Genomic DNA, 21,370 nt, shown 5'->3' on the forward strand with positions numbered 1-21,370 from the left:
TCCAGTTATGCTCTCTCAAAGAAAAATAACAATAACCTCACAGTATTTGCAGCGGAACTGCCAAATTAGGACATCGACTCCAGGCCCAACACTTTGAGCAATCCGCCATTTTTATTTCTCCGCCAGTATAAAGAAAGATTTCATCTGATTGAGAGTTCAATTCCTTCTATCTTTGGAGACGACGAACAGAGCACTTCGGTAAGCTGTAAATAACGCTAAAAAGTGTGATGATAAGACGTCCCTGTCATTGTTTTGTTAGCATTAGCAGTTGCACCGTCTTCATATGTTAGCGCTGTGTGCTCGTTTTAGATTCTTGATGATATGGCCTACGTGATTTAATTTAAGTCTAAAGTTTTCATTAGTCATTTCATTTTGCCATTTTTTTGTCTCAGAAAAGACTGTATTAAAATCCATTTTCTGACATTAGCTTGGCGTTAGCGTTAGCTCGGCGCTTGTGTTAGCTCACTTGTTAACATCCATATGAAGACGTTGTTCTGCAGGTTCATCATCATTTTCATCTTGCTCCGCCGGGTCCAACTCTGGCTCGAACATGTAAGGCTGGATGGACAAGTCTTCCGTTGTTGACATTTTGTAAATAACAAGTGAATAAAAAGTTTCTGCGCCGCTACATAATCGTATGTCTTCTATCAAACTACAAAAATGTCCGAACAGGGTGTCCGAGTGTCACCTCTGCAACCTGGAGAGGGGGCGGGGTATGAAGTGTCTCATTTACATTTAAAGAGACCGCACCAAAATGAGTTGCTCTCAGAAGCACATCAGAAAAGGGGTAGAAAAGGGGCCTGTGGAGCTATAATAATGAGGAATTCAGACCCAAGCATTGCAGTTCCGCTTCATATAGACCACAACTGTATGATTTATATGTAAAAAGGAAGGATTTAAAAGCATGATATGTCTCCTTTAACAGTTGGCCATTGCTTCAGCCGTGGATGTTTTTACTGCTGCCTTGATTGTTTTAATATTTTTTAGAAATGATTGAAGTGTAGTAACTTCCTCTGTTACGGGTGGACCAGCTCACACAACCATCCCAGTGGTGCCTCCAAATGTAAAACCCCTGTAAAGTGCCAAGCCAGTGGAATTTTTTTCCTCATAACCACAATGCATACAATACATTCCAGGCCACCACATTCATATGAACGGTTTCACACAGTGTTACAAAACATTAGTGATTGGTTTTACCCATTCAACAGATAACTATACCTGTAAAGGGGAATATTCATCAGAATAAAGCAAGGACACGTCTTTCTTCATGCTGTGCTGGTTTATAACTGAAGAAGAAGAGACTGCCTGTATGTAGCTCAAGGGCACGGAGTTCCCCCTGCTGTCCCATGCTGGACTCGCAATGCCACTGCACCTCTTGCACTTCAATGCTCTTAAATCAACTTGTTTCATCAGCAGAGGGTAGATTAGCCCTTTGTTGACAGCTTCGCTGACCTTTGACCTGAGAAAACACTGGATTAACCAGCAGGTGTCCGGCACGCAAAATCACCAACGACTGAAAATTTCTCACTGGACCTCAAGCGACTTGAATTTAGTGCTTTCTTTTCTTTTAGAATCTGCGGTCCTTGATTTCCAAATTAAATGCAAAAGCTGCTTTCATCCAAGAAAAGTACTTTTGACCACCTTTTCAAATGTGTTGAATGAATTTTTTTACAATACGCTATTCAAATTTTCTAATAAATTTTATTTTTATTCATCACAGTTGAAATGCCTAAATGCAACGCCATTAATCTTTTTTTAATACACAACTTTTAATGCACCTCTGTGTGCGTGTGTACACAGCACATATATATATATATATATATATATATATATATATATATATATGGGCAAGGCTCTTTTTGCATGAATTACATCATTGCACCAGCTGGCAACTGCTGAGATGTTTAGAAGCCCATGTTGCTTTTAGCTCATCTGCATTATTGGGTCTGGGGTCTCATATTCCAATGGCAAACAATCCATACATTTTCTGAGGTCTAGGTCAGGTGAATTTGCTGGCCAATCAAGCAAAGAAATATTGTGGTTCATAGGGCAAGATAAATTTATTTTACCGCACTTTTCTTACACAAAACAACTTAATTTGCACATGATTGAACTAGCAACATTTAGACAGAAATTACACAATAATTCAAAAATACCCAAAAAAGACTTTGAGACTTACAAGCAAGGAGGTGGTGCATTCAGGTCCTAAGTCTTGGATAATTAAATCAGTATCTCCAAAAAGCTCATCATCAGAAGAAAGCATGACGTGCTAGTGGTGATTTGCTTTGACTTTAAGAAAGTTGACCAACACCAACAAAGGACTGTCACGGGTAGCAGACAGGACCCAATTGCAGGATTCAGAGGCAGAGTTGCTTGGCAAAGTCTTTATTCTTTTAAACAGCAGACACTAAGACAATGCAGGACGATCCTCAACCTGGGCGCGCGGCCCAACTGGACTCCAGACCGACGATTAGGACAGACCAGACATGAAGGCAAACAGACCAACAAGAGTAATACACACAGACAGGATATATATAGGTGACATGATGATTAGAAGACTGGCTAAAGGTGTGGTGCTGACAGGACCATGCTCAGAACATGTGACCCACCCACCAGTGGAAGGTGATCCTTAGCCTACTCCCTGACAAGGACATGGCAGCCCAAACAATCACCAATTGTAACAACTTCACTGGATCCTCAAGCAACTTTGTTTCTGCGCCTCTTCACTCTTCCTTGAGATTCTGGGGCCGAATAGTCCCTCCTATCTCCTTTACTATCCACTGTTCCTTCACCCCCGGAAGTGTTCCAGTGGTGGCCATGATAAAGAGCCTCTGAGTTCTCTTTAAGCTCAGGAAAAGGCTCAATGCTTCCTTTTTTTACCTCCTTTAGCCTAGGAAATACTGAAACATTCTTTACCAAAGGAGACACGATAATGTTGGCCCACAATTCTTTGCAGCGACAACATTTAAAGGGAAACGCACACCCGACCGCTTACGGAAACTCACGATGACCGTACCAATGCAATAATTTGCCTTGAACAACTTTAAATTAATAATCTAAAACCCATGTCTTATGATATGTAAGACATATCAGATTATGACTGACATAAAACATACTCTCTATGGTTCAAGAAAAAAGGATCAGAGACATTTTTAGCCACATTATGTTTTATTCAACATAATTCTTATTTCTGAGTGGAAGGTGAGTGTGACCAACCATTCTCAATGTGACGATATTTTAGTTTCACTTTTGTTCCTCATAGCCTGGTAGCCTCTTTTCCCTTGATTTACATTCAAACCGTGTGATTCTTGAGATTCTAGCAGGGGAAAGTGTTAGAAACGTGCTTTTAGTCCATTTTCGGAAATGTGTAGTTTATTCACTACGGCAGATGTCACTAACCTTGGTGCATTTTTCTCCAGGGGGGGCTACAACTCCAAAATAGATATACACCAAAAACAGGTTTTGTGTAGCTTTGAACAAATAAGTAAGGACAATTGCACTTACAGAACTGCTTTCAACCACATTAATTGTCATTGAACTAGGAATGTAACGATTAATCGTAAGGCGGTTAAAAATCGATTCATAGGTATCACTGTTCACATCGATACTGTGAAAATTGAATCGCAGTACTTTTTTAAACAGCAGAGGGCGTTATCCAGAAGTGTTAGCAGCGGGCGGAATCTGCTACTACTTTCTCTCTGGCCGCCTTCTACTCTTAAACATATTCATAAATGATTCCTTACCCCTTTAGCACCAAAAGAATATCTGTAATATTATGTGAATATCTGTAAAAGTCACGTTTTTCTATTAGCTCTTCTTCACTGCAAGATATCTGCATGCCAACAGACCACTGGGTTACCAGCGCCATCTGCTGGTCCAAACAAATATCTGACCTAAATACAGTGCAATGACTGTTTTTTGTTTTTTTTTAAGTCCAATTGTTAAGGCACAAAATACATTTTCAGTTGCACTTTTAAAAAGAAAAAGAACTATTATGCAGCTTTGCATTGTTTACTATAGAACCAGAATTTAAATTAATAGGCTTCTTCTTCATTTGTATTATTTCTTTATTTATTTCATTCAATATTCATTTTTAGTTAAATTGCATTGTTTTGAATAGTTTATCAATGGATTATTTTGATAATGAAAAATAAAAGGAAAACAGTACAGTTTTTTATAGTTTTGAACCCAAAAAAATAAAGGAATATTTTTCAGTCATCATATGTCTACAGTCCCATTTTGTAAAATAAATTGTGAGAGAATCGTATCGTGAACCCAGTATCGTGAATCGAATCGTATCGGGAGTTGAGTGAATCGTTACATCCCTAAATTGAACCCATGAACAACTAAGAACAAATATAGTATATAGTAGTAGTATATACCAGTGGTTCTCAAACTTTTTTTGGCTCAAGTACCCCCTTTCTCTCATTTCTGAAGTACCACATTTTGCTCAGAATACTATGTGAAAAAACAACTATTGATCATAATGATGGAATGAATGAGTGATAACACACATTTTAAAGAATCCCATTTTGTAAATAAGTGGAAAGAAGCAGTATTTAGTGCCTCATGAATCGAGTCATTTCTATAGTTTTTATCATTTATGGTCATCTCCCTCCTGATGTGGGACCAGGAGAATGATGATGTTTTATCAGTTGTTCTAATCAGTATCATTTCTATCATCATTTGGTGTGTTTTCTGTGTCAATGTGTGTGTCTCTGGTTTCATTTTGTGTATTTTTTTTTTGTGTGTGTGGTTGGTATTATTTAAAAAATTCCATCTCAGTCTGTTTCTTATGTCATTTTGAATGTTTCTCCGTTATGTTTGTGTAATTTGTAGCAATGTGTCTTTGTTGTCGTTTTGTGTGTTGCTGGTAATAGTAAGTATTTTAATCTCTTAGTGTGTGTTTTTGGTGTCATTTTGCAGATTTTGTTGTTGGTTGTCTGTTCTTTTTATTATTCAATATATTTTTCTCTTATTTGCAACACCCTGCCTACCCTATCCTCATGCTCACTGTGTCAGGGTTATTATACTTCTTGAATTTTGTTTTTCAGATTTTACCTTTTTTTTTTTTTTTTTAGTTTTAGTTAGTTTAACAAGTAATTAAATAAAAACGGGGGTGAAACATTAAGTGGTAAATGAAGATACAAAATTTAAGACCTGACATATAATTTAAGACCTAGTTTACAAAATATGGACATATTCAACATTTGGAATCATCAAATGTAGTTTGTTCCTAGTGCTTTAGATGGGTCCTACCTGTTTTTATCCATGCTGAGTCAGCAGGTAGGCAGGGAAAGCAGAATTATTTAATTTATCTTTCTTCATTTTGCTTCTCCTTCTAACATCCCACGGTTTCACCTGTCAAAGCCACTTTATGACGTACTACTGTGACGTGTTGGCAGGGGGCGTTGAGATTGGGGTTGGTGGTGGGATGCGCTGGGTCATCGGCTCCTTGGGGCTTTTTCGGATGTGTATATGGGGGACGGGGGTGCTTCTCGGCTTGGGATCTTGGGGGCGACAGGGGGGTTGCTCGGCCGTGGGGTGGTGGCCTGGGGCTCCTTGGCCCCCGCTCTTTCAGCTGGCCTGGCTGCATCTTCAGTTCCGGGGCAGCGCTTGGGTTTGCAGTAGCGGTTTTTGCACATACATTGGTCTACGATGCACTGGCACGCCTTGGGCTGTGGGATAAAACTCATACTGGGCTTAATCTTAGACACGTTGATCCCAAATACCTGTTTTAGATATTACTACTCACTCCTTCACTCTGTCCACAGCCACCACCATTACACCTAAGCTTCACACTTCACGCTTGAGTACTGTTGTGTTTCCCCGGGTGATGATGTGGAGGATGAATAAGGATCGTAGATGAAACTGGCTTGCATAATAACACAAAGTTTATTAACACAAGCAGAATCAAAAGAACAGGGGAGAGACAAAAACCTTGTGAGAGCAGCCGGGTCAGATTTACTCTGAAGCAAGAACAGGAGAGAAAAGCTTATATCTTTCACAAAGTTCTCAGATGTCACATGATTACTTAACGACCCTTTTTTGGGACACAAAGAAAGGAAGCAACATTTGTCCATTTAGGTGATAAGACCCTCACATGATGATCTCATTTTGAGGTGGAAACAAACAGCTGGTATTCTTCCAACATCCTGAGTGACCTGTGGGGATGATTAAATCCCCTGGGCTCCGCAGGGGGTCGGAGCCCAGAGTTTGAAAACTTAGCAAGTAATCATTGATTGATTGTTTATTTTTGATCGTAATGTAACAAAGAGGTGATAACAGGAACGAACCTGTTCTTTGATTCTACTGTTCCTTTGCTTGGCCAGGAAGGGGAAAGGGCGCCCCCCCCCCCTAGCACAGTCAAAGTTCAATTTAGATGATTTAATTTCCTACACGTGAAGCAGTAAATACACCTCAGTACATAACAAAATAAGCACAATATACACAACTACAACTTCACATCTAACTCTCACTTTAAAATAATCAACTCTCCCCCACCCTTTCCATTTCCCACCTCAAGTCTCTCCTCCCTGTTCCTCCCCCCTGCATACTGCAAATTGTTCATTGCGCTGTTTTATTTAAATAAATAAATTTGAAAAATCACAACAGATTTTGTTGTTATTCTTAATTTGATTTTATTTAAAACATTTTAAATGACTGCAGATTGTTAATCACATGTATTTATTTTTCATTTGAACGAAGAAATATTAAAGATCATAAAATATTTGTTCTTTGTGTTTATTTGATTCCTATTCCTAGTCTACGCGTTATGGATAACAACTGGGAGAAGTTGGAGACCCGGCTTGGAAGTGGAAACTAGGCCATTCATTGGATTACAGCAGAGAGACCCAGGACAGAAGGCTATTGGAAATTGACATAGCCTGTATCAAATCACATTGCTTATCTCCCTTTCGGCTCCCCAGCCAGCCAAGGCTAAAGCCAAGGTTGTCTCAACTCTTATCACCAGGAAGTTTCTGCAGACGGCGGCTCTTACCCCCCACTCCCTCCCCCCGCTCCTTCCCTACATTCCCACCTGGAACTGTTGATGCTGAACTTTTCCACACGTCATCTGGTTGTCAGTAACGCAGCTACAGGTCTTCAACTTCAAATGCCTCGTTGGCCATCTTTCCCCACCTCCCATCCACAGCTGCATGGAGGCGTGGTTGCAGCGCCCATTGGCAGCACGCCCATGTCCCCAAACGGCTGGAATCCTGCTGTTCTTCCCACCTGACCCCCTCCCCCAGCCAACCTCCCACCCAACCCTTCCCACGTGCCTTGTCTCGAGTTGTTTGACTGTGTCATGCTTACATTTATGTTTGCAGAGGCGGTTTTTTTTTCCTGGTTTCACACTGCTTTCTCTGTTTAGGGAAATCAGTTTCAAACTGGCAGTTTTTTTTTTCCCCTCACCCCTCCTCTCCTCCTGTTGTTGATCCCTTTTTCACCTAAATATGTGGGCGCCGCAAAAGGCTGCCCCGGTGTGTTGATGTGTCTTCTTTCACTGCAACTACCAAGTCAAATTCCTCGTATTGTTCTAAACTGTACCTGGTCAATAAAGCTGATTCTGATTCTGATTCTGATTCTGATTCAAGACACTTTGTTAAAAATGACTGTATATTGTAAATATAGGCTTCAAAGTTTCTTCTTGTTGGGTTCTTGCTTTCTTACTATGGACTTTATATTTTGTTAAGCTCACTAACATGACTTTGTTGTAAAACAAAATGTATTTACATTTCCAATTAGTGATGAGCCTTGGGATTTTTTTTTTAATGAAAAGATATACCTTGGCTAAAAATATTGAAAAACACTGGACCTACGCTGTGTAAAAAGAATAATAAGCCAGCAACACTCCTGATATCAAAATGTCTGACTGGTACAGGCTACTCACGCAAACCGGTTTCGACGGTCAGTTTTCAACAGTGTGTCTAAACCATGTCCTGCTTTCAAAATGACAAAATTTAAAAGTCCATGTCCAAGTTTAACAATGTTTCCGTATTGTGAATCTTATCCACTAGGTTCCATTGTTTAATGATTGTTGTAGTTACAAACAGTGTTATATATATATATATATATATATATATATATATATATATATATATATATATATATATATATATATATATATATTATAAGAATGGCAACAGTATTGAATGCATGGATTGCCTTACCTTTTTAGCGGCCGCCTTTATCAATAGGATAAATTTATACATTTTATTATTGTTTATATTACGAGCCTATATGTAGGTGAGCTTTTGTGCATTACATCTATTGAGGAATGAAGTACATCATTCCTCTATAGATGTAATGCACTGTAGGATGTATATGTGTTTACACTATTAAAGTAATCATAAATCGCTCAATTTTCATGGGGTTTGTGTGTAACAGTTCAGATGTGCTCAGGTTTTTATTGACAACATTCTTTAAGGCTACACATTGCATTTGACAATTATTATTATTATTATTGTATTACTGTATTATTGTTATTGCTATTCTTATAATTATCATTACATTCTCATATTATTGTATTTTTTATTATTAATAATACTTCATATTATAGTTAGTGGTATTCTCACTGTATTATTATTGCTATTATTATTCTTATATTACATTATTATAATCATTAATAAATATTGTTTATTATTAATGTTATTGTTTTTATTAGTGTATTACAGTTACTGGATTCTTATTATATTAATTTGTTATTACTATTATTAATATTATTATTATTATTATTATTAGTATAACATTACTATTATTACTATTACAGTTATTATTATCACTATTACTATTATATCATTATCAATAATTATTGTAATCAAAGAACTGAAATATTCAAGGATGTGCGTGTGGAGATTAAGTGTTGATATGTTAAAACCAGTATTTTAAATATATCCAAACACCTTGTATCATAGCTACATGTGTGACGTTTTTAAAAAATGAAACAGTTTGAAAATCGGTTCAGAATTCAACGAATAATTGTACTTTAAGATTGAGAAATACCTCTTTCTGTCGTAATGTCCACGCACCGCTGCCTCCACCACCACCGGTCCAAGATGGCGGCGCTGTTGACGTGTTCCTCCACAGTCGATGCGGTGTCTACGTATATGACGTCTGTAGGGTCCGGGATTTACGGTCCCTTAAAACGCAGAGCGGATAGCAGATCTCCGATCACTGAAATCCGGATTACCATCCCTGCGTCTGTGTGCTGCTACGTCTCATCTGACAAGAGGTTTCCTCCAACGGAGACAAACCCGGACTTTATGCGTCGCTGGCTTCAGTAGACTTGTCAACATGGATTTCAACGTGAAAAGGTTGGCCTCTGACGCGGGGGTCTTCTTCACTCGAGCAGTACAGGTAGGTGGGTTCAAGTAGGACCCTTATAATTTCTGCAAATCGGTAAATCCACCGACCATCTAACTGTAGGTCACAAACTGTGACCTACAGTTATTAGGGTGCGCTCGAAAGACAACGTTATATGTGCTTGGATGAAATGTAAGGTGATAAAGATATGTGTGTGCTCCTTCATACAATATTGATGGCTGTGGTCGGATGGACGCACAGCCAGTGTGACACCCTGCAGCACCCAGGCAGGAAGAAGGAGGCGGCATCCAGAGCAACCGGATCATGAAGGGATCCAACTAATCTTAAGGGATCAGTCTATTAATTTAAATTAAATCCCATCCAAACACACTTTATCATTCATACATCATACAAGCCCAGACATAAGCAACTTTTATGACAGTGGGGGCCACAAAATAGGACGGGTTAATCCGATGGCCATGGTATCAAAATTAATATCAGCATTTAGAAGAATCCATATAAACATTATTAAAAGAAAGAAAGAAAAAAAAAAGATGGGTGAATTTTTCTGTCGTTCTGTGTATTTCTGTTGTTTTTGTTACCATTTTGTATTTTTTCTGTAATTCTGGGAATGTGTTTTGTCCCTTTGTGTATTTTTCTTTCATTTTGTGTCATTTTTGGCGTCAGTTTATGCATTTACTTTGGGGACCGCAGAAAATGTGACCAAGAAAAAACAGCCCTCTCTCTCTCTTTAATAAATGGCCAAAATAAATACAGAAATAAATAAATAATTGACGTGAGTTGTATTTAATCGGAATTTTCTGTTTAGTTTTTTTCCAATCGGCATCATTTCATTTGGCACTGTAACCGTGACGTCAGTTCAGCAGACAGCAAATGCATTGTAGCCTCGCTGAATTTGAAGCGGGTGACCTCAGCCGAAACAGACTGACGTCCGCCACTTTCAATCCTCCCCGACAGTTGTTGGGAACTGGGGAGGTTTGATTCATCCATGTATTTGCCAGCTGACCTATAGCTTCCAGTGACTGTAAATGTTCGTCGTCTCCAAAGATAGAAGGAATTGAACCCTCAATCAGACAAAGTCTTTCGGCAAATCCTTCTTTATACTGGTGGAGGTTGCTGAAGCAGTCATCTTTGAAGTTCTTCGCGCACACAAAAATGACCTTACCCACAGATGTGGGTACATTTCCGTGAAAAATAAAACTCAACCAGGCTCTTCGAAAAGGTTCTGATGCTGGGAGACGTTGTAACGAAGCGTATGGGTTACTACATCCAACAACCAAACATTTTTGACTTATCCTCTCGTAACTTCGGCATCCTTGAGCTTGGACTACAAAATAAAAGCGAGAAATAAAAATGGCTGATTGCTCGAAGTGTTGGACCTGGAGTTGATGTACTAATTTGGCAGTTCCGCTGCAAATACTGTGATGTAATAGTTCAAAAAACGTAATAGAGAATAGAAAAATCAAAACAGATTGAAAAATATGAGCAAAACAGAATATAAAGATATCTACGGAGCACCTGAAGAGACTAATTTGATTTTTTCTGTACTTCTAAGCACTCTAAATATACAACAAAATGCATTTAAGGGCTAAAAAAGTGGATTTAACATGATATGTCCCCTTTAAAGTTTTCAGCTGCAATGTTAAAAATTACTTCAGAGGGCCCAAACTGATGTTTTCTCAGCCTGTAAAAGCTGTATTCAAGTAAATCTAAAAAGAAAACTTGCATTGCTTTGAGGTCTATATACACATCCAAACAAATAAAATGGTAAAACAAAATTATGCAACTTGCATTAGTTATAACTTTCTTCAAAAGTATTGCTTCGAAAATAGGGTTGAACATATAAAAAAATATAAAGTGCACCTTGGCTCACAGAATTATCCTGTATAATAGAAACAATAATCATATATTTCAACATTACAAATTTACATTACAACACTTGCATTAAATGGTTGTTTGGTTGACGTCGGATTTTTCGAAACCAAAAAACTTCCAGACACGGCTCCTCTTTTTGGCACAAGTTCTTCTGTGTCATCATGTTCTACTAGTTCTGCAGCTTCAGAGCTTTCAATGTCTTTCTTATCCATTTACACCGTAACTAACACCGGAGTAGGATTGCAAGTAATGACTATTTTAATAGTCGACTAGTCATCGATTATTGAAACAATTAATCGACTAATCGGATGACAAATCATACAATTATTTGCTCTATTTTGCTTGGGGCAATTCATGACAAATAAAAACAATAAAAAAATAAAATAAAATAATTCCCAACTTAAAGTGTAAACAGGTTCCTTACAAACACAAAATAAATTGAATACATCAACAGTAGTATCTGTAAGTGAAAACATTCACACATTAAAAAAAAAAAACTACAATAGCTGCTGACTTAAAGAGCTCATGGGCTGATATTTAATGAAACATGTTTGTGAGTCACTATTTGTGTTATTGTATGCAATTCATTTATTTTCTCATTTATATTAAAATTATTTTCGAAAAAATAAAATAAAAAGCACATCTCTAACACATGAATAACAAAAACAACTACAATAGGATTTTTACTGCTGCTGAATCTTGTTCATTTTATATCTGATAATGAGTTACATAAAGTTGTGGTTCATAAATATCTCTCTGATTTTCTATAATTAAAACAGATCAGACTTGATTTAATCATTAATTACTGAAAGCAGTAATAGGATATTTAGGTAGTAATCACAATAGTTACATTATTGTCTAATGGGGCCAGCTTTGTCTCTTAAAACGTGAAATATAATTAAAACTATTGTGTTTCACAAGTTCAATGTGATGATAGTTTTATGCCAAAATGTATTTCACACAAGGTGTGACTTGTTAGCTTTTATCCTTCCATAAACGTTTTAAATCTGACTATAAGTAAATCTGTGGCCTTTCGTTGTTTAATGACAGTAAGATGTTTACTTTTTACAATTCTCCTCCTTTCATGAAGTGGTTAGCGTTAGCTCTTAGCCCAGTCTTATGTGTCGGTGTGTTAGCTTAGCATGCTTTAGTAGAGCACCGTTTGTGGAAATTGTGGGTAGATTTAACGGGGAAACTTAGACTGGTTCACTTTGGGTGGGTGTCTGGTCTTAACCATGTAGGGGTGGTGATGTATCGCTGCTCGTCACAGCTTCAGGTAGGCTGAGACGAGCAGAGCTGCATGTGTGAGCGGTGACAACAGCGCTGAGCTCCCAGTAACAGTGCTCCTGGTACCAGCGACATATTCTTACCAGTGGGTAATTTTTTACAATATATCTCCCGCTAATCCTGTTTGCAACGTGCATACAGCTCTGAGCAAATATATATAGAGGGTGATGTGTGCCACTCCTCATGAAAAACAATGTTCAGTTCCGCCCACAGTTTGATAAAGACGGTGATGATGTAACCGACAAATACATTTGTCGGTGACAAATTCTGTTATTGATTTCTGTCGACAATGTCGACTAATCGTTGCACCAAAGCGCTCCTGTTTACCTTCCCCCTGTCTCGCAGTCGCACCATTCCTATTTAGAAGTGCAACCTTGAAAAGAGTCCTGTCTGAAACGTAGTGCAGCGTAGAGTTCTAAACGTTGTGTAATCAAATACACCGGTACGGCGGTATATTAAAAATTCATATCATAACGAAAACATACACTGGTATTCGGTATGAACCGGTATACCGCCCAGCACTAATTGGCTGCTTGACTAAGTCTATGCACGTTCATGTCCTCTATAGTAAAAGTGCAATGGTGGACAGTCCAGCAGTCTCCATCACGGCATTAGGCACCATGGTTACACGGCAAAGAGGAAAAAGGAAGACTGACATGGAGAAGCAACAGAATAAAGGACAAACACACTCGGGAGGAACAAACCGCTTTGAGTCCTTGCATATCCCCATGACAGCACAGGGTCTGCCTCACATACCAGAACCAGTGTTGTGCTAGTTACTGAAAAAAAGTAACTAGTTACCATTACTAGTTACTTCATTCACAAAGTAACTCAGTTACTATTTTTATTACTTACACCAAAAAGTATGATTAAAGAATGTATTATTTATTTTGGGTCATTTGTGTCCATACAGCTTCATATCAGTGCTGTAATAATATAATAATCCACAGTTGATCAACTGCTTTAAAACAACCATAAATGAACCAAAACATATCAGGATAATGAGCTGCTGTTAGCAGTGACTCATCAGCAGCGTCAGGCTTCTTATTTAAAACAACATACTGTGCAATAGTTTGGCTGACCAGTCCCTGGATAACAGTCACAGTCCGTTAAAATCCATACGCTGTTGTTTCGGTGCAGAGGCTTCCATCAAGTCCACCAACGGATCGTTAGCTTAGCTTCACCGATGCATCTTTTGGAGACAAAAATAATGCGTGTATTTCCACTCTGAGAACCTCGTCCTGCTCTCGCATTGACTCGCCATGATTGACTCACGTGATGTAAACAAACACGCTGACAATGCTTCTTCTTCTACTGTTTTACCGTGTTTGGCACGGCATCCCGCAAAAATATGTCGCGCCACTGTAAGCAGGAGGTACACTGCTGCTAGCAAAGTAACGGACAAACGCACCATATTGTAACGGTAACGGCGTTATTTCTTTAGAACAGTTACTGTAAAAAGTGATGTTGGGGCCAACACTGGTGGAACAGATGGGATACAGCACACGTAAATCTATGAGAACCTTATCCAAGGTGGAGAGAACAGTCGCAATCCATTTTATAGTTTGGATGCGGAGTGGTGGTTGTCAGTCTGGCCTAAGCTGCAGCTGAGATGACAGCCACCTCTGTAAGCTTTTAGGCGGGAACAGGCTAGGGCTGAACATTATACCCCGTTCATACCGAATACCGGTAAATATTTTCATCATGATATGAATTTTTAATATACCGCCGTACCGGTGTATTTGATTACACAACTTTTGGAACGCTGCGCTGCGTTTCAGAACGGACCCTTTTCAAAGTTGCACTTCTAAATAAGAAGGTAAACAGTAGCACTCTGGTGTTAGTTGTGGTGTAAATCATTTGTGTAAATGGATAAGAATAGCAACTCCTAAGCCCCTGCTGATTAAAAGTTAAATTGGCTTGCCATAGGCCGCTTGGTAATGTGAAGGTAACGCAAAGCACGGCTCAGCTAAGCTATGGTCGGGATCCCCATTTTAACCCATGAAACAGTAATTATGTAATATATTTGCTGTACATGGTCTTATTGATCACGTTACAACAATTACCACATACCAATACAAATAACTGACTGTAGACACAGCGCCACCTACTTGTGAGCATGAGATGTTTTTCACAAAATTACAAGAATTTATAAAAAATCATGGGAAGGTCTGAGGAGGCGCAAACCTGTCTCTACGTAATCATCTTTCTATGGCCAATATTTCATACAAGCAACCTAAAGAAGTCCATCACTCTAACTTTTTACAAATATGTTAAAAATGTTTGTTCTTATCACTGTTTAATGCAGGAAACACACCATTTTACATGATTGTAGCCCTGATTAGTAGCTTACAGAGCCTCACCCTTTGAGCATGACAGGAAGGCAATTTGACCCATTCTCACACCACACACCACACTTGACATTTCTCATGCTTATATTTCCCCATTCATTACTCTATTTTTTTCATGATAATAAACGTTGGTCCTCATGGCTTGCCGTAGCCGAGTTTCTCTGATTGACTGACCGAGATAACCAATCCCAGACCAATCCATGTCTCCTTGTGCCTAAATCTAACCAACCACGGCAGGCATCACGCAATAATAAACCAATCAGAAGCAACGTAAGGCGGGTATTGATGAGCCATCTCTATTTTTTATTTATTTTTTTAGTAAACAAGAGAAGTAAACAAAAAAATATTAATACAGACAAAAGGAAAAGGGCACATACAAGGCAATGGCAACTTAAAAGAGCAAGGACATTTTGATTTCTTTATAAATTTTGGCTGCTTTTTTGGAATGTTGTTTGATTAATTTAAGAGACTTGAAGTAGGTAGTGAACCAAATAATACACACAATCCACAAAGGAGTAGAGTCTTCCCATTTACAAGTATGAATAAAATATTTACCCATTAAAATAACAACATTTATAAAGTCAGAGATACGTGAATCCAAATTGTTTATGAAATAAATGATGGCTTTGGAAGAAAAGGGTGGCACATTGATTTTTAGAGACAACCAGCTGTGAATGTCAGTCCAAAAAACATTTGTCTTTACACAACTAAAAATAAATGTTCAATTGTTTCTGTGGCGGATGAACAAAAAGTGCAGGGTTCACTGTCACAATTGAATCTTTTATGCACAAAATCATTAACAAGGTATATGCCAGAAATAATCTTAAATTGTGTTTCTTTTACTTTTGGGGCAATAGGGTAGGATAAGTAAAAAGAAAAAGGTTTGTGTTTAAATGAGTTTTCTAGGTCATGTCTAATATTTCTATTAAAATTACAAAACATTTGTTTATTGAAAGCTTGGGTAACAATTTTGTTGTTGCATTTTTATCAACAAGATTAACTTGATCAATAGTTAAAGTAGGCAGTGAGGTTGTGATATCAGATACAAGCATATTGTTCTGAATGAGTCTGAGAAAAGGAATGGGAACTGCAATCCAGACCTTGTTGTAGCCATTAAGAGAAATCTGTACATTATACTTGTTAATGAAAGCTTCATATGATAAAAAGAGACCATCAGTGTGCAACAAGTCATACAGTGCCTTGCGAAAGTATTCGGCCCCCTTGAACTTTTCGACCTTTTGCCACATTTCAGCCTTGAAACATAAAGATACAAAACTGTAATTTTCTGTGAAGAATCAACAACAAGTGGGACACAATCATGAAGTGAAACGAAATTTATTGGATATTTCAAACATTTTTAACAAATAAAAAATCGAAACTTGGGCGTGCAAAATTATTCAGCCCATTTACTTTCAGTGCAGCAAACTCTCTCCAAAAGTTCAGTGAGGATCTCTGAATGATCCAATGTTGACCTAAATGACTAATGATGATAAATAGAATATTCCTGTGTGTAATCAAGTCTCCGTATAAATGCACCTGCTCTGTGATAGTCTCAGAGGTCAGTTTAAAGCGCAGAGAGCATCATGAAGACCAAGGAACACACCAGGCAGGTCCGAGATACTGTTGTGGAGAAGTTTAAAGCCGGATTTGGATACAAAAAGATTTCCCAAGCTTTAAACATCCCAAGGAGCACTGTGCAAGCAATAATATTGAAATGGAAGGAGTATCAGCCCACTGCAAATCTACAAAGACCCGGCCGTCCCTCTAAACTTTCTGCTCATACAAGGAGAAAACTGATCAGAGATGCTACCAAGAGGCCTATGATCACTCTGGATGAACTGCAGAAATGTACAGCTGAGGTGGGAGACTCTGTCCACAGGACAACAATCAGTCGTATACTGCACAACTCTGGCCTTTATGGAAGAGTGGCAAGAAGAAAGCCATTTCTTAAAGATATCCATAAAAAGTGTCGTTTAAAGTTTGCCACAAGCCACTTGGGAGACACACCAAACATACGGAAGAAGGTGCTCTGGTCGGACGAAACCAAAATCGAACTTTTTGGCAACAATGCAAAACGTTATGTTTGGCGTAAACGCAACACAGCTCATCACCCTGAACACACCATCCCCACTGTCAAACATGGTGGTGGCAGCATCATGGTTTGGGCCTGCTTTTCTTCAGCAGGGACAGAGAAGATGGTTAAAATTGATGGGAAGATGGATGGAGCCAAATACAGGACCATTCTGGAAGAAAACCTGATGGAGTCTGCAAAAGAGATTTGTCTTCCAACAAGACAATGATCCAAAACATAAAGCAAAATCTACAATGGAGTGGTTCACAAATAAACATATCCAGGTGTTAGAATGGCCAAGTCAAAGTCCAGACCTGAATCCAATCGAGAATCTGTGGAAACAACTGAAAACTGCTGTTCACAAATGCTGTCCATCCAACGTCACTGAGCTCGAGCTGTTTTGCAAGGAGGAATGGGCAAATATTCCAGTCTCTCAATGTGTAAAACTGATAGAGACATACCCCAAGCGACTTACAGCAGTTATCGCAGCAAAAGGTGGTGCTACAAAGTATTAACTTAAGGGGGCTGAATAATTTTGCACGCCCAATTTTTCAGTTTTTTAATTGTTAAAAATGTTTGAAATATCCAATAAATTTCATTTCACTTCATGATTGTGTCCCACTTGTTGTTGATTCTTCACATTCTTGTTAACAGTCACAACTTCATTATTCCACAATGCTGAGTTATGGGTTGTAAAATTGTGAGAGAAAAGCAGTTTCCCGTAGTTAAGTGCTTGCTTCTGAAATGCTGCTATTTTTAAGGGTAACCTGGATGTTTCAAAATCATACTTAAGCAGAAATTTGAGTCCCCCAATCATGTTCAATAATTTATTAGGTATATGATACCACAAAGATTGCGGTTGGGATATGCAATCCTTTAGCCATTTTACTCTGAACACATAAATTACAGATTCAAAGTCCAAGGCTTTTAGACCTCCATATTCAGAATCTTTAACTTATTGTGCCCTTCGGATGTAGTGTTTTGTTTTTACAGAAGAATTTAAAAATAATTGAATTAGCTGATTTAATTGTCTTTGGGGGAATAAAAAGTGAATAACAGGGATAAATTAGTCTGGACAAGCCTTCAGTTTTGGATAAGATGCGACCCATAATAGACAAATCACAAGTTAGCCAATGGTTGATCACTCTCTGTACAGTGTTCAATCAAGGAGTAATATTCACATTTTCACGCTCAAAGTTTTTGCTTATATTCGCACCCAGATATTTTTAATTCTTTTTTAATGGGTGTATTATCAATACTATTTTGATCAATATCATGAACTAGTAGAATATTTAAAGTCAAACCTGATGCTCCAGAAAATGACTTTATTGTATTAATTGCTGGGGGTACCATGTCAAGTGTCACGGCAAATTTGCGGTTGACCTCATTTGGAGACATAATTAATTAATTTTTCCCTTACAATCCACCCATTTTGGACAAAAGTCCAACACAAAAAAAGAAGCAAAATTAATTATTAAAATGTTTAACCTTAGCAAAGCACAGCAAAACTCATAAAACTTAATTAAACAAAGTTAGTGTAACCTTAGCTCAACCCCTTGCAGCCGATTGGACAAACAATGGTGACACCGTTATAACACTATGGATATATGCATTGTTTTTAGGAGACACAGGCATCTCAAAAGTCGGAGCAAGAAGAAAGGAGGAAAAGGCAAAGACCCCATAAACACATAATGAAAATCACATGAGACAAGGTCAAATGCACAATAAAATCAACTATCCTGAGCAACTAAAATCATTGATCACGGCAATGAATATGGAATATATATATATCCCTATCAGCAAAATCACACACGGTAAAAATATCAGTCAGCATAGCATAGCAATAAAAAATATTTGTAGGTGTCATCAGTTAGCAGAGTCATCCTCAGAGTCATCAAAAACATACATCATAAACACTTCAGGCTGGATTTCCGGCTGTGGCATGGTTATGCGGACGTGTCGGTCCGAGAAGGCGCTCTGTACTAATACCTCTACTATACGACGCAAGATTGGAATGCTGCAACAGAGAAGTAAAAGAATGGCCACCAGTATAACAGCGATTTTAACCAAGAGGGGACGCCAGCCAGCAAGCAGGGTGGAAAACCAATCCAGGTCACCCAAGCGTCCGTACCCCAGATCGCGTCGTGAGGATTAGAGCCCAAAGGAGTGTGAGATTCGCGTTTTCGTCATGACGAGAGGGGAATAGTTGAGACTACGTAAGTGTGATCAGTTACATGCACGGGCGCGCACACACCATCCCAGTGCGGGGGAAGGTGTGTGTATAGCTTGTAACCGCACAGCCAAAACCCATTTGCTAAATTAAACGTACCATTACCGCCGGGTGTCTGAACGCGCTCACATGTGTGTGGATCATGTGTGGTGGCGCATTCAGGACCTAGGGTGCGATTGCAATTGTGACGGGGAATCTGGCCCAGTTTACGAGTTCCGTTTCTGGCGAAACAGAAGGGGAAAATAGTGGATCGCGTGTAATCTACGTACATAGTGGAAGAAGTCCATCCCGTAAGGTAGCAAGTTTCTTAACTGATTGTTTAGAACAACGTTTGGGGTCCCCCATACCGAAATTAGAATGGATAAATAACAAAAGGAGTTGGATGCAACCATCGGTATCGCGGTTAAATGGGGATGCGTCGATGACACGGGCATGTAAGACAAACATGGATTGGCCCCTACTTTTAGCTTGATAGTGCGCGTATCTATACCAGGTGTTCGTGAAGAATGGGTGAGTGATATTGGTGGCGGATAAAGTGTAGTGTAGGGCGATGTAATTTATCCAACTTTTATTTCTGCTAGCATTAGAACCCCTGTCAAAGGAAACATTCACATCAGGAACACTTGCATTTATTGACTCAAGTTCAGTATATTCAATGGCACCTTTGGATGCCAGCAGCCAGAAGAATACTGGAATCATGGATAAAACCACCGTGAGCACGAGCAGCATGAAACGGCGGAGTGGTGACATGGTGAATGAAGATTCTTCAGTCTGCTCCTGAGTCACAAACAGAAGGGCTTGTGACCTCTTCAATCACAGCAGAAAAGCTTGTGATCGGTATTTCTCCCACGACGTCCTCAAGGTTGGATTTTAATTGTTTCAACAGATCATATGCCTCGACAGAAAGATCAGCTTTTGTGATCCCCAAGGTCTTTTCCTTTTGCTTTTCGTTTGCAACTTTCAAAGCAAACAAAAGCTCATCAACACACTGCTCCCGATCCGTAGGAAAGGAAGCGCTCCTTGGCACTGCTCCCGAAAAAAAGAAACAGCTCCCAAAGGCGCACCTCCTTACTGCGGTTCCTCGATCGGTGGTGATGTCGGCTCTCCCTCCGTTGGACCAGTCACCTCTGGATCAGGGTCGGCTGGTGTTGGCACCTTCCTGTAGTGTGATGCGTGACTCCACGTGGCTCGCTCTGTGACCTTCACAGCTGTGTGGGTGGTCAGCTGAACTCGGAAAGGGAGGAGAGACTCAAGGTAAGAAATAGAAAAGGTGGGAAAGAATAGATTGTGTTGCAGTGAGGGTGAGATGTGAGGTTGTAGAATATATTGTGCTTATTATGTTGTGTAATCCAGCCAGTATGGTGACAAGTGTGAAGCTTCGCTATAATGGTGGTGGCTGTGGACAGGGGGAATGAGTGAATGGTAGTACCTAAAGCAGGTATTTGGGATTAACGTGTCTAAGGTTAAGCCCAGTATGAGTTTCATCCCACATCCCAAGGCGTGCCAGTGCATCGTATACCAGTATACTGTATGTGCAAAAAAAAACGCTACTGCAAACCCAGGAACTGCCCTGGGCCCGCAGATGGAGCCAGGCCAGCAGAAAGAGTGGGGGCCGGGAAGCCCCAGGCAACCCCCCGCGGCAGAGCAACCCCCCAGATGCCCCCAAGATCCCAGGCCGAGAGGCAGCCACCGCCTCCCACACACACATCCGAGGAAGCCCCAAGCAGCCGAGCACCCAGCGCATCCCCCCACCGACCCCAACCCCAAGGCCCCCCGCCATCATCCAGCCCCCCCCACCCACCCACCCACACCCAAGGACCCAACCCCCCGAGGAAAGTGCCCAGAGAGCAGAGGAGCCAAGGCCCCCGCCCAGCAGGCGGCCAGAGCCGCGTGGAACGGGCAGCCGGCGGGCGCCCGCCGGTGGGCCCAGAGCCAGCAGGGTCCGGACCCCAGGCCAGAAAGACCCGGAACGGAAGCAGCACCGAGAGCAGCGCCCCCAGGGACGGCAACCACGCCCATAGTCACCGAGGGCACCAAGGGGATGCTGCAAGCCGCCCCGCCGGCCCCCACCTGCACCGACCAAGAACCCCAGAGCGCGCCAGATCGCCTTTCCTTGATGCCGGACACGCGATGCACCCCTCAAAGCCCCCCCCCCACCAAAGGGCCCAGCCACACCGCAGAGCACGGCTCACAGGGCGCCGCCCAACCCGCACCCGCAGGTATGGCAGGGCG

The 21,370-nt window shown here is 40.1% G+C and overlaps 1 protein-coding gene across 2 annotated transcripts in view; it reads left to right on the top strand.

Moving 5' to 3' along the window:
• The first annotated feature begins 9,152 nt into the window (after positions 1-9,152).
• Positions 9,153-21,370, top strand: part of LOC114473067 (endophilin-B2-like) — a 51,642-nt gene continuing 39,424 nt past the window's right edge. For both annotated transcript variants that reach the window (XM_028462459.1, XM_028462460.1), the window contains exon 1: positions 9,153-9,357. In XM_028462459.1, the coding sequence (XP_028318260.1) occupies positions 9,295-9,357 (63 nt within the window). In that variant the 5' untranslated portion in view covers positions 9,153-9,294. The remainder of the gene's footprint in view (positions 9,358-21,370) is intronic.

The sequence above is a fragment of the Gouania willdenowi genome, chromosome 12, assembly GCF_900634775.1.
Source record: "Gouania willdenowi chromosome 12, fGouWil2.1, whole genome shotgun sequence".
NCBI lineage: Eukaryota > Metazoa > Chordata > Actinopteri > Blenniiformes > Gobiesocidae > Gouania > Gouania willdenowi.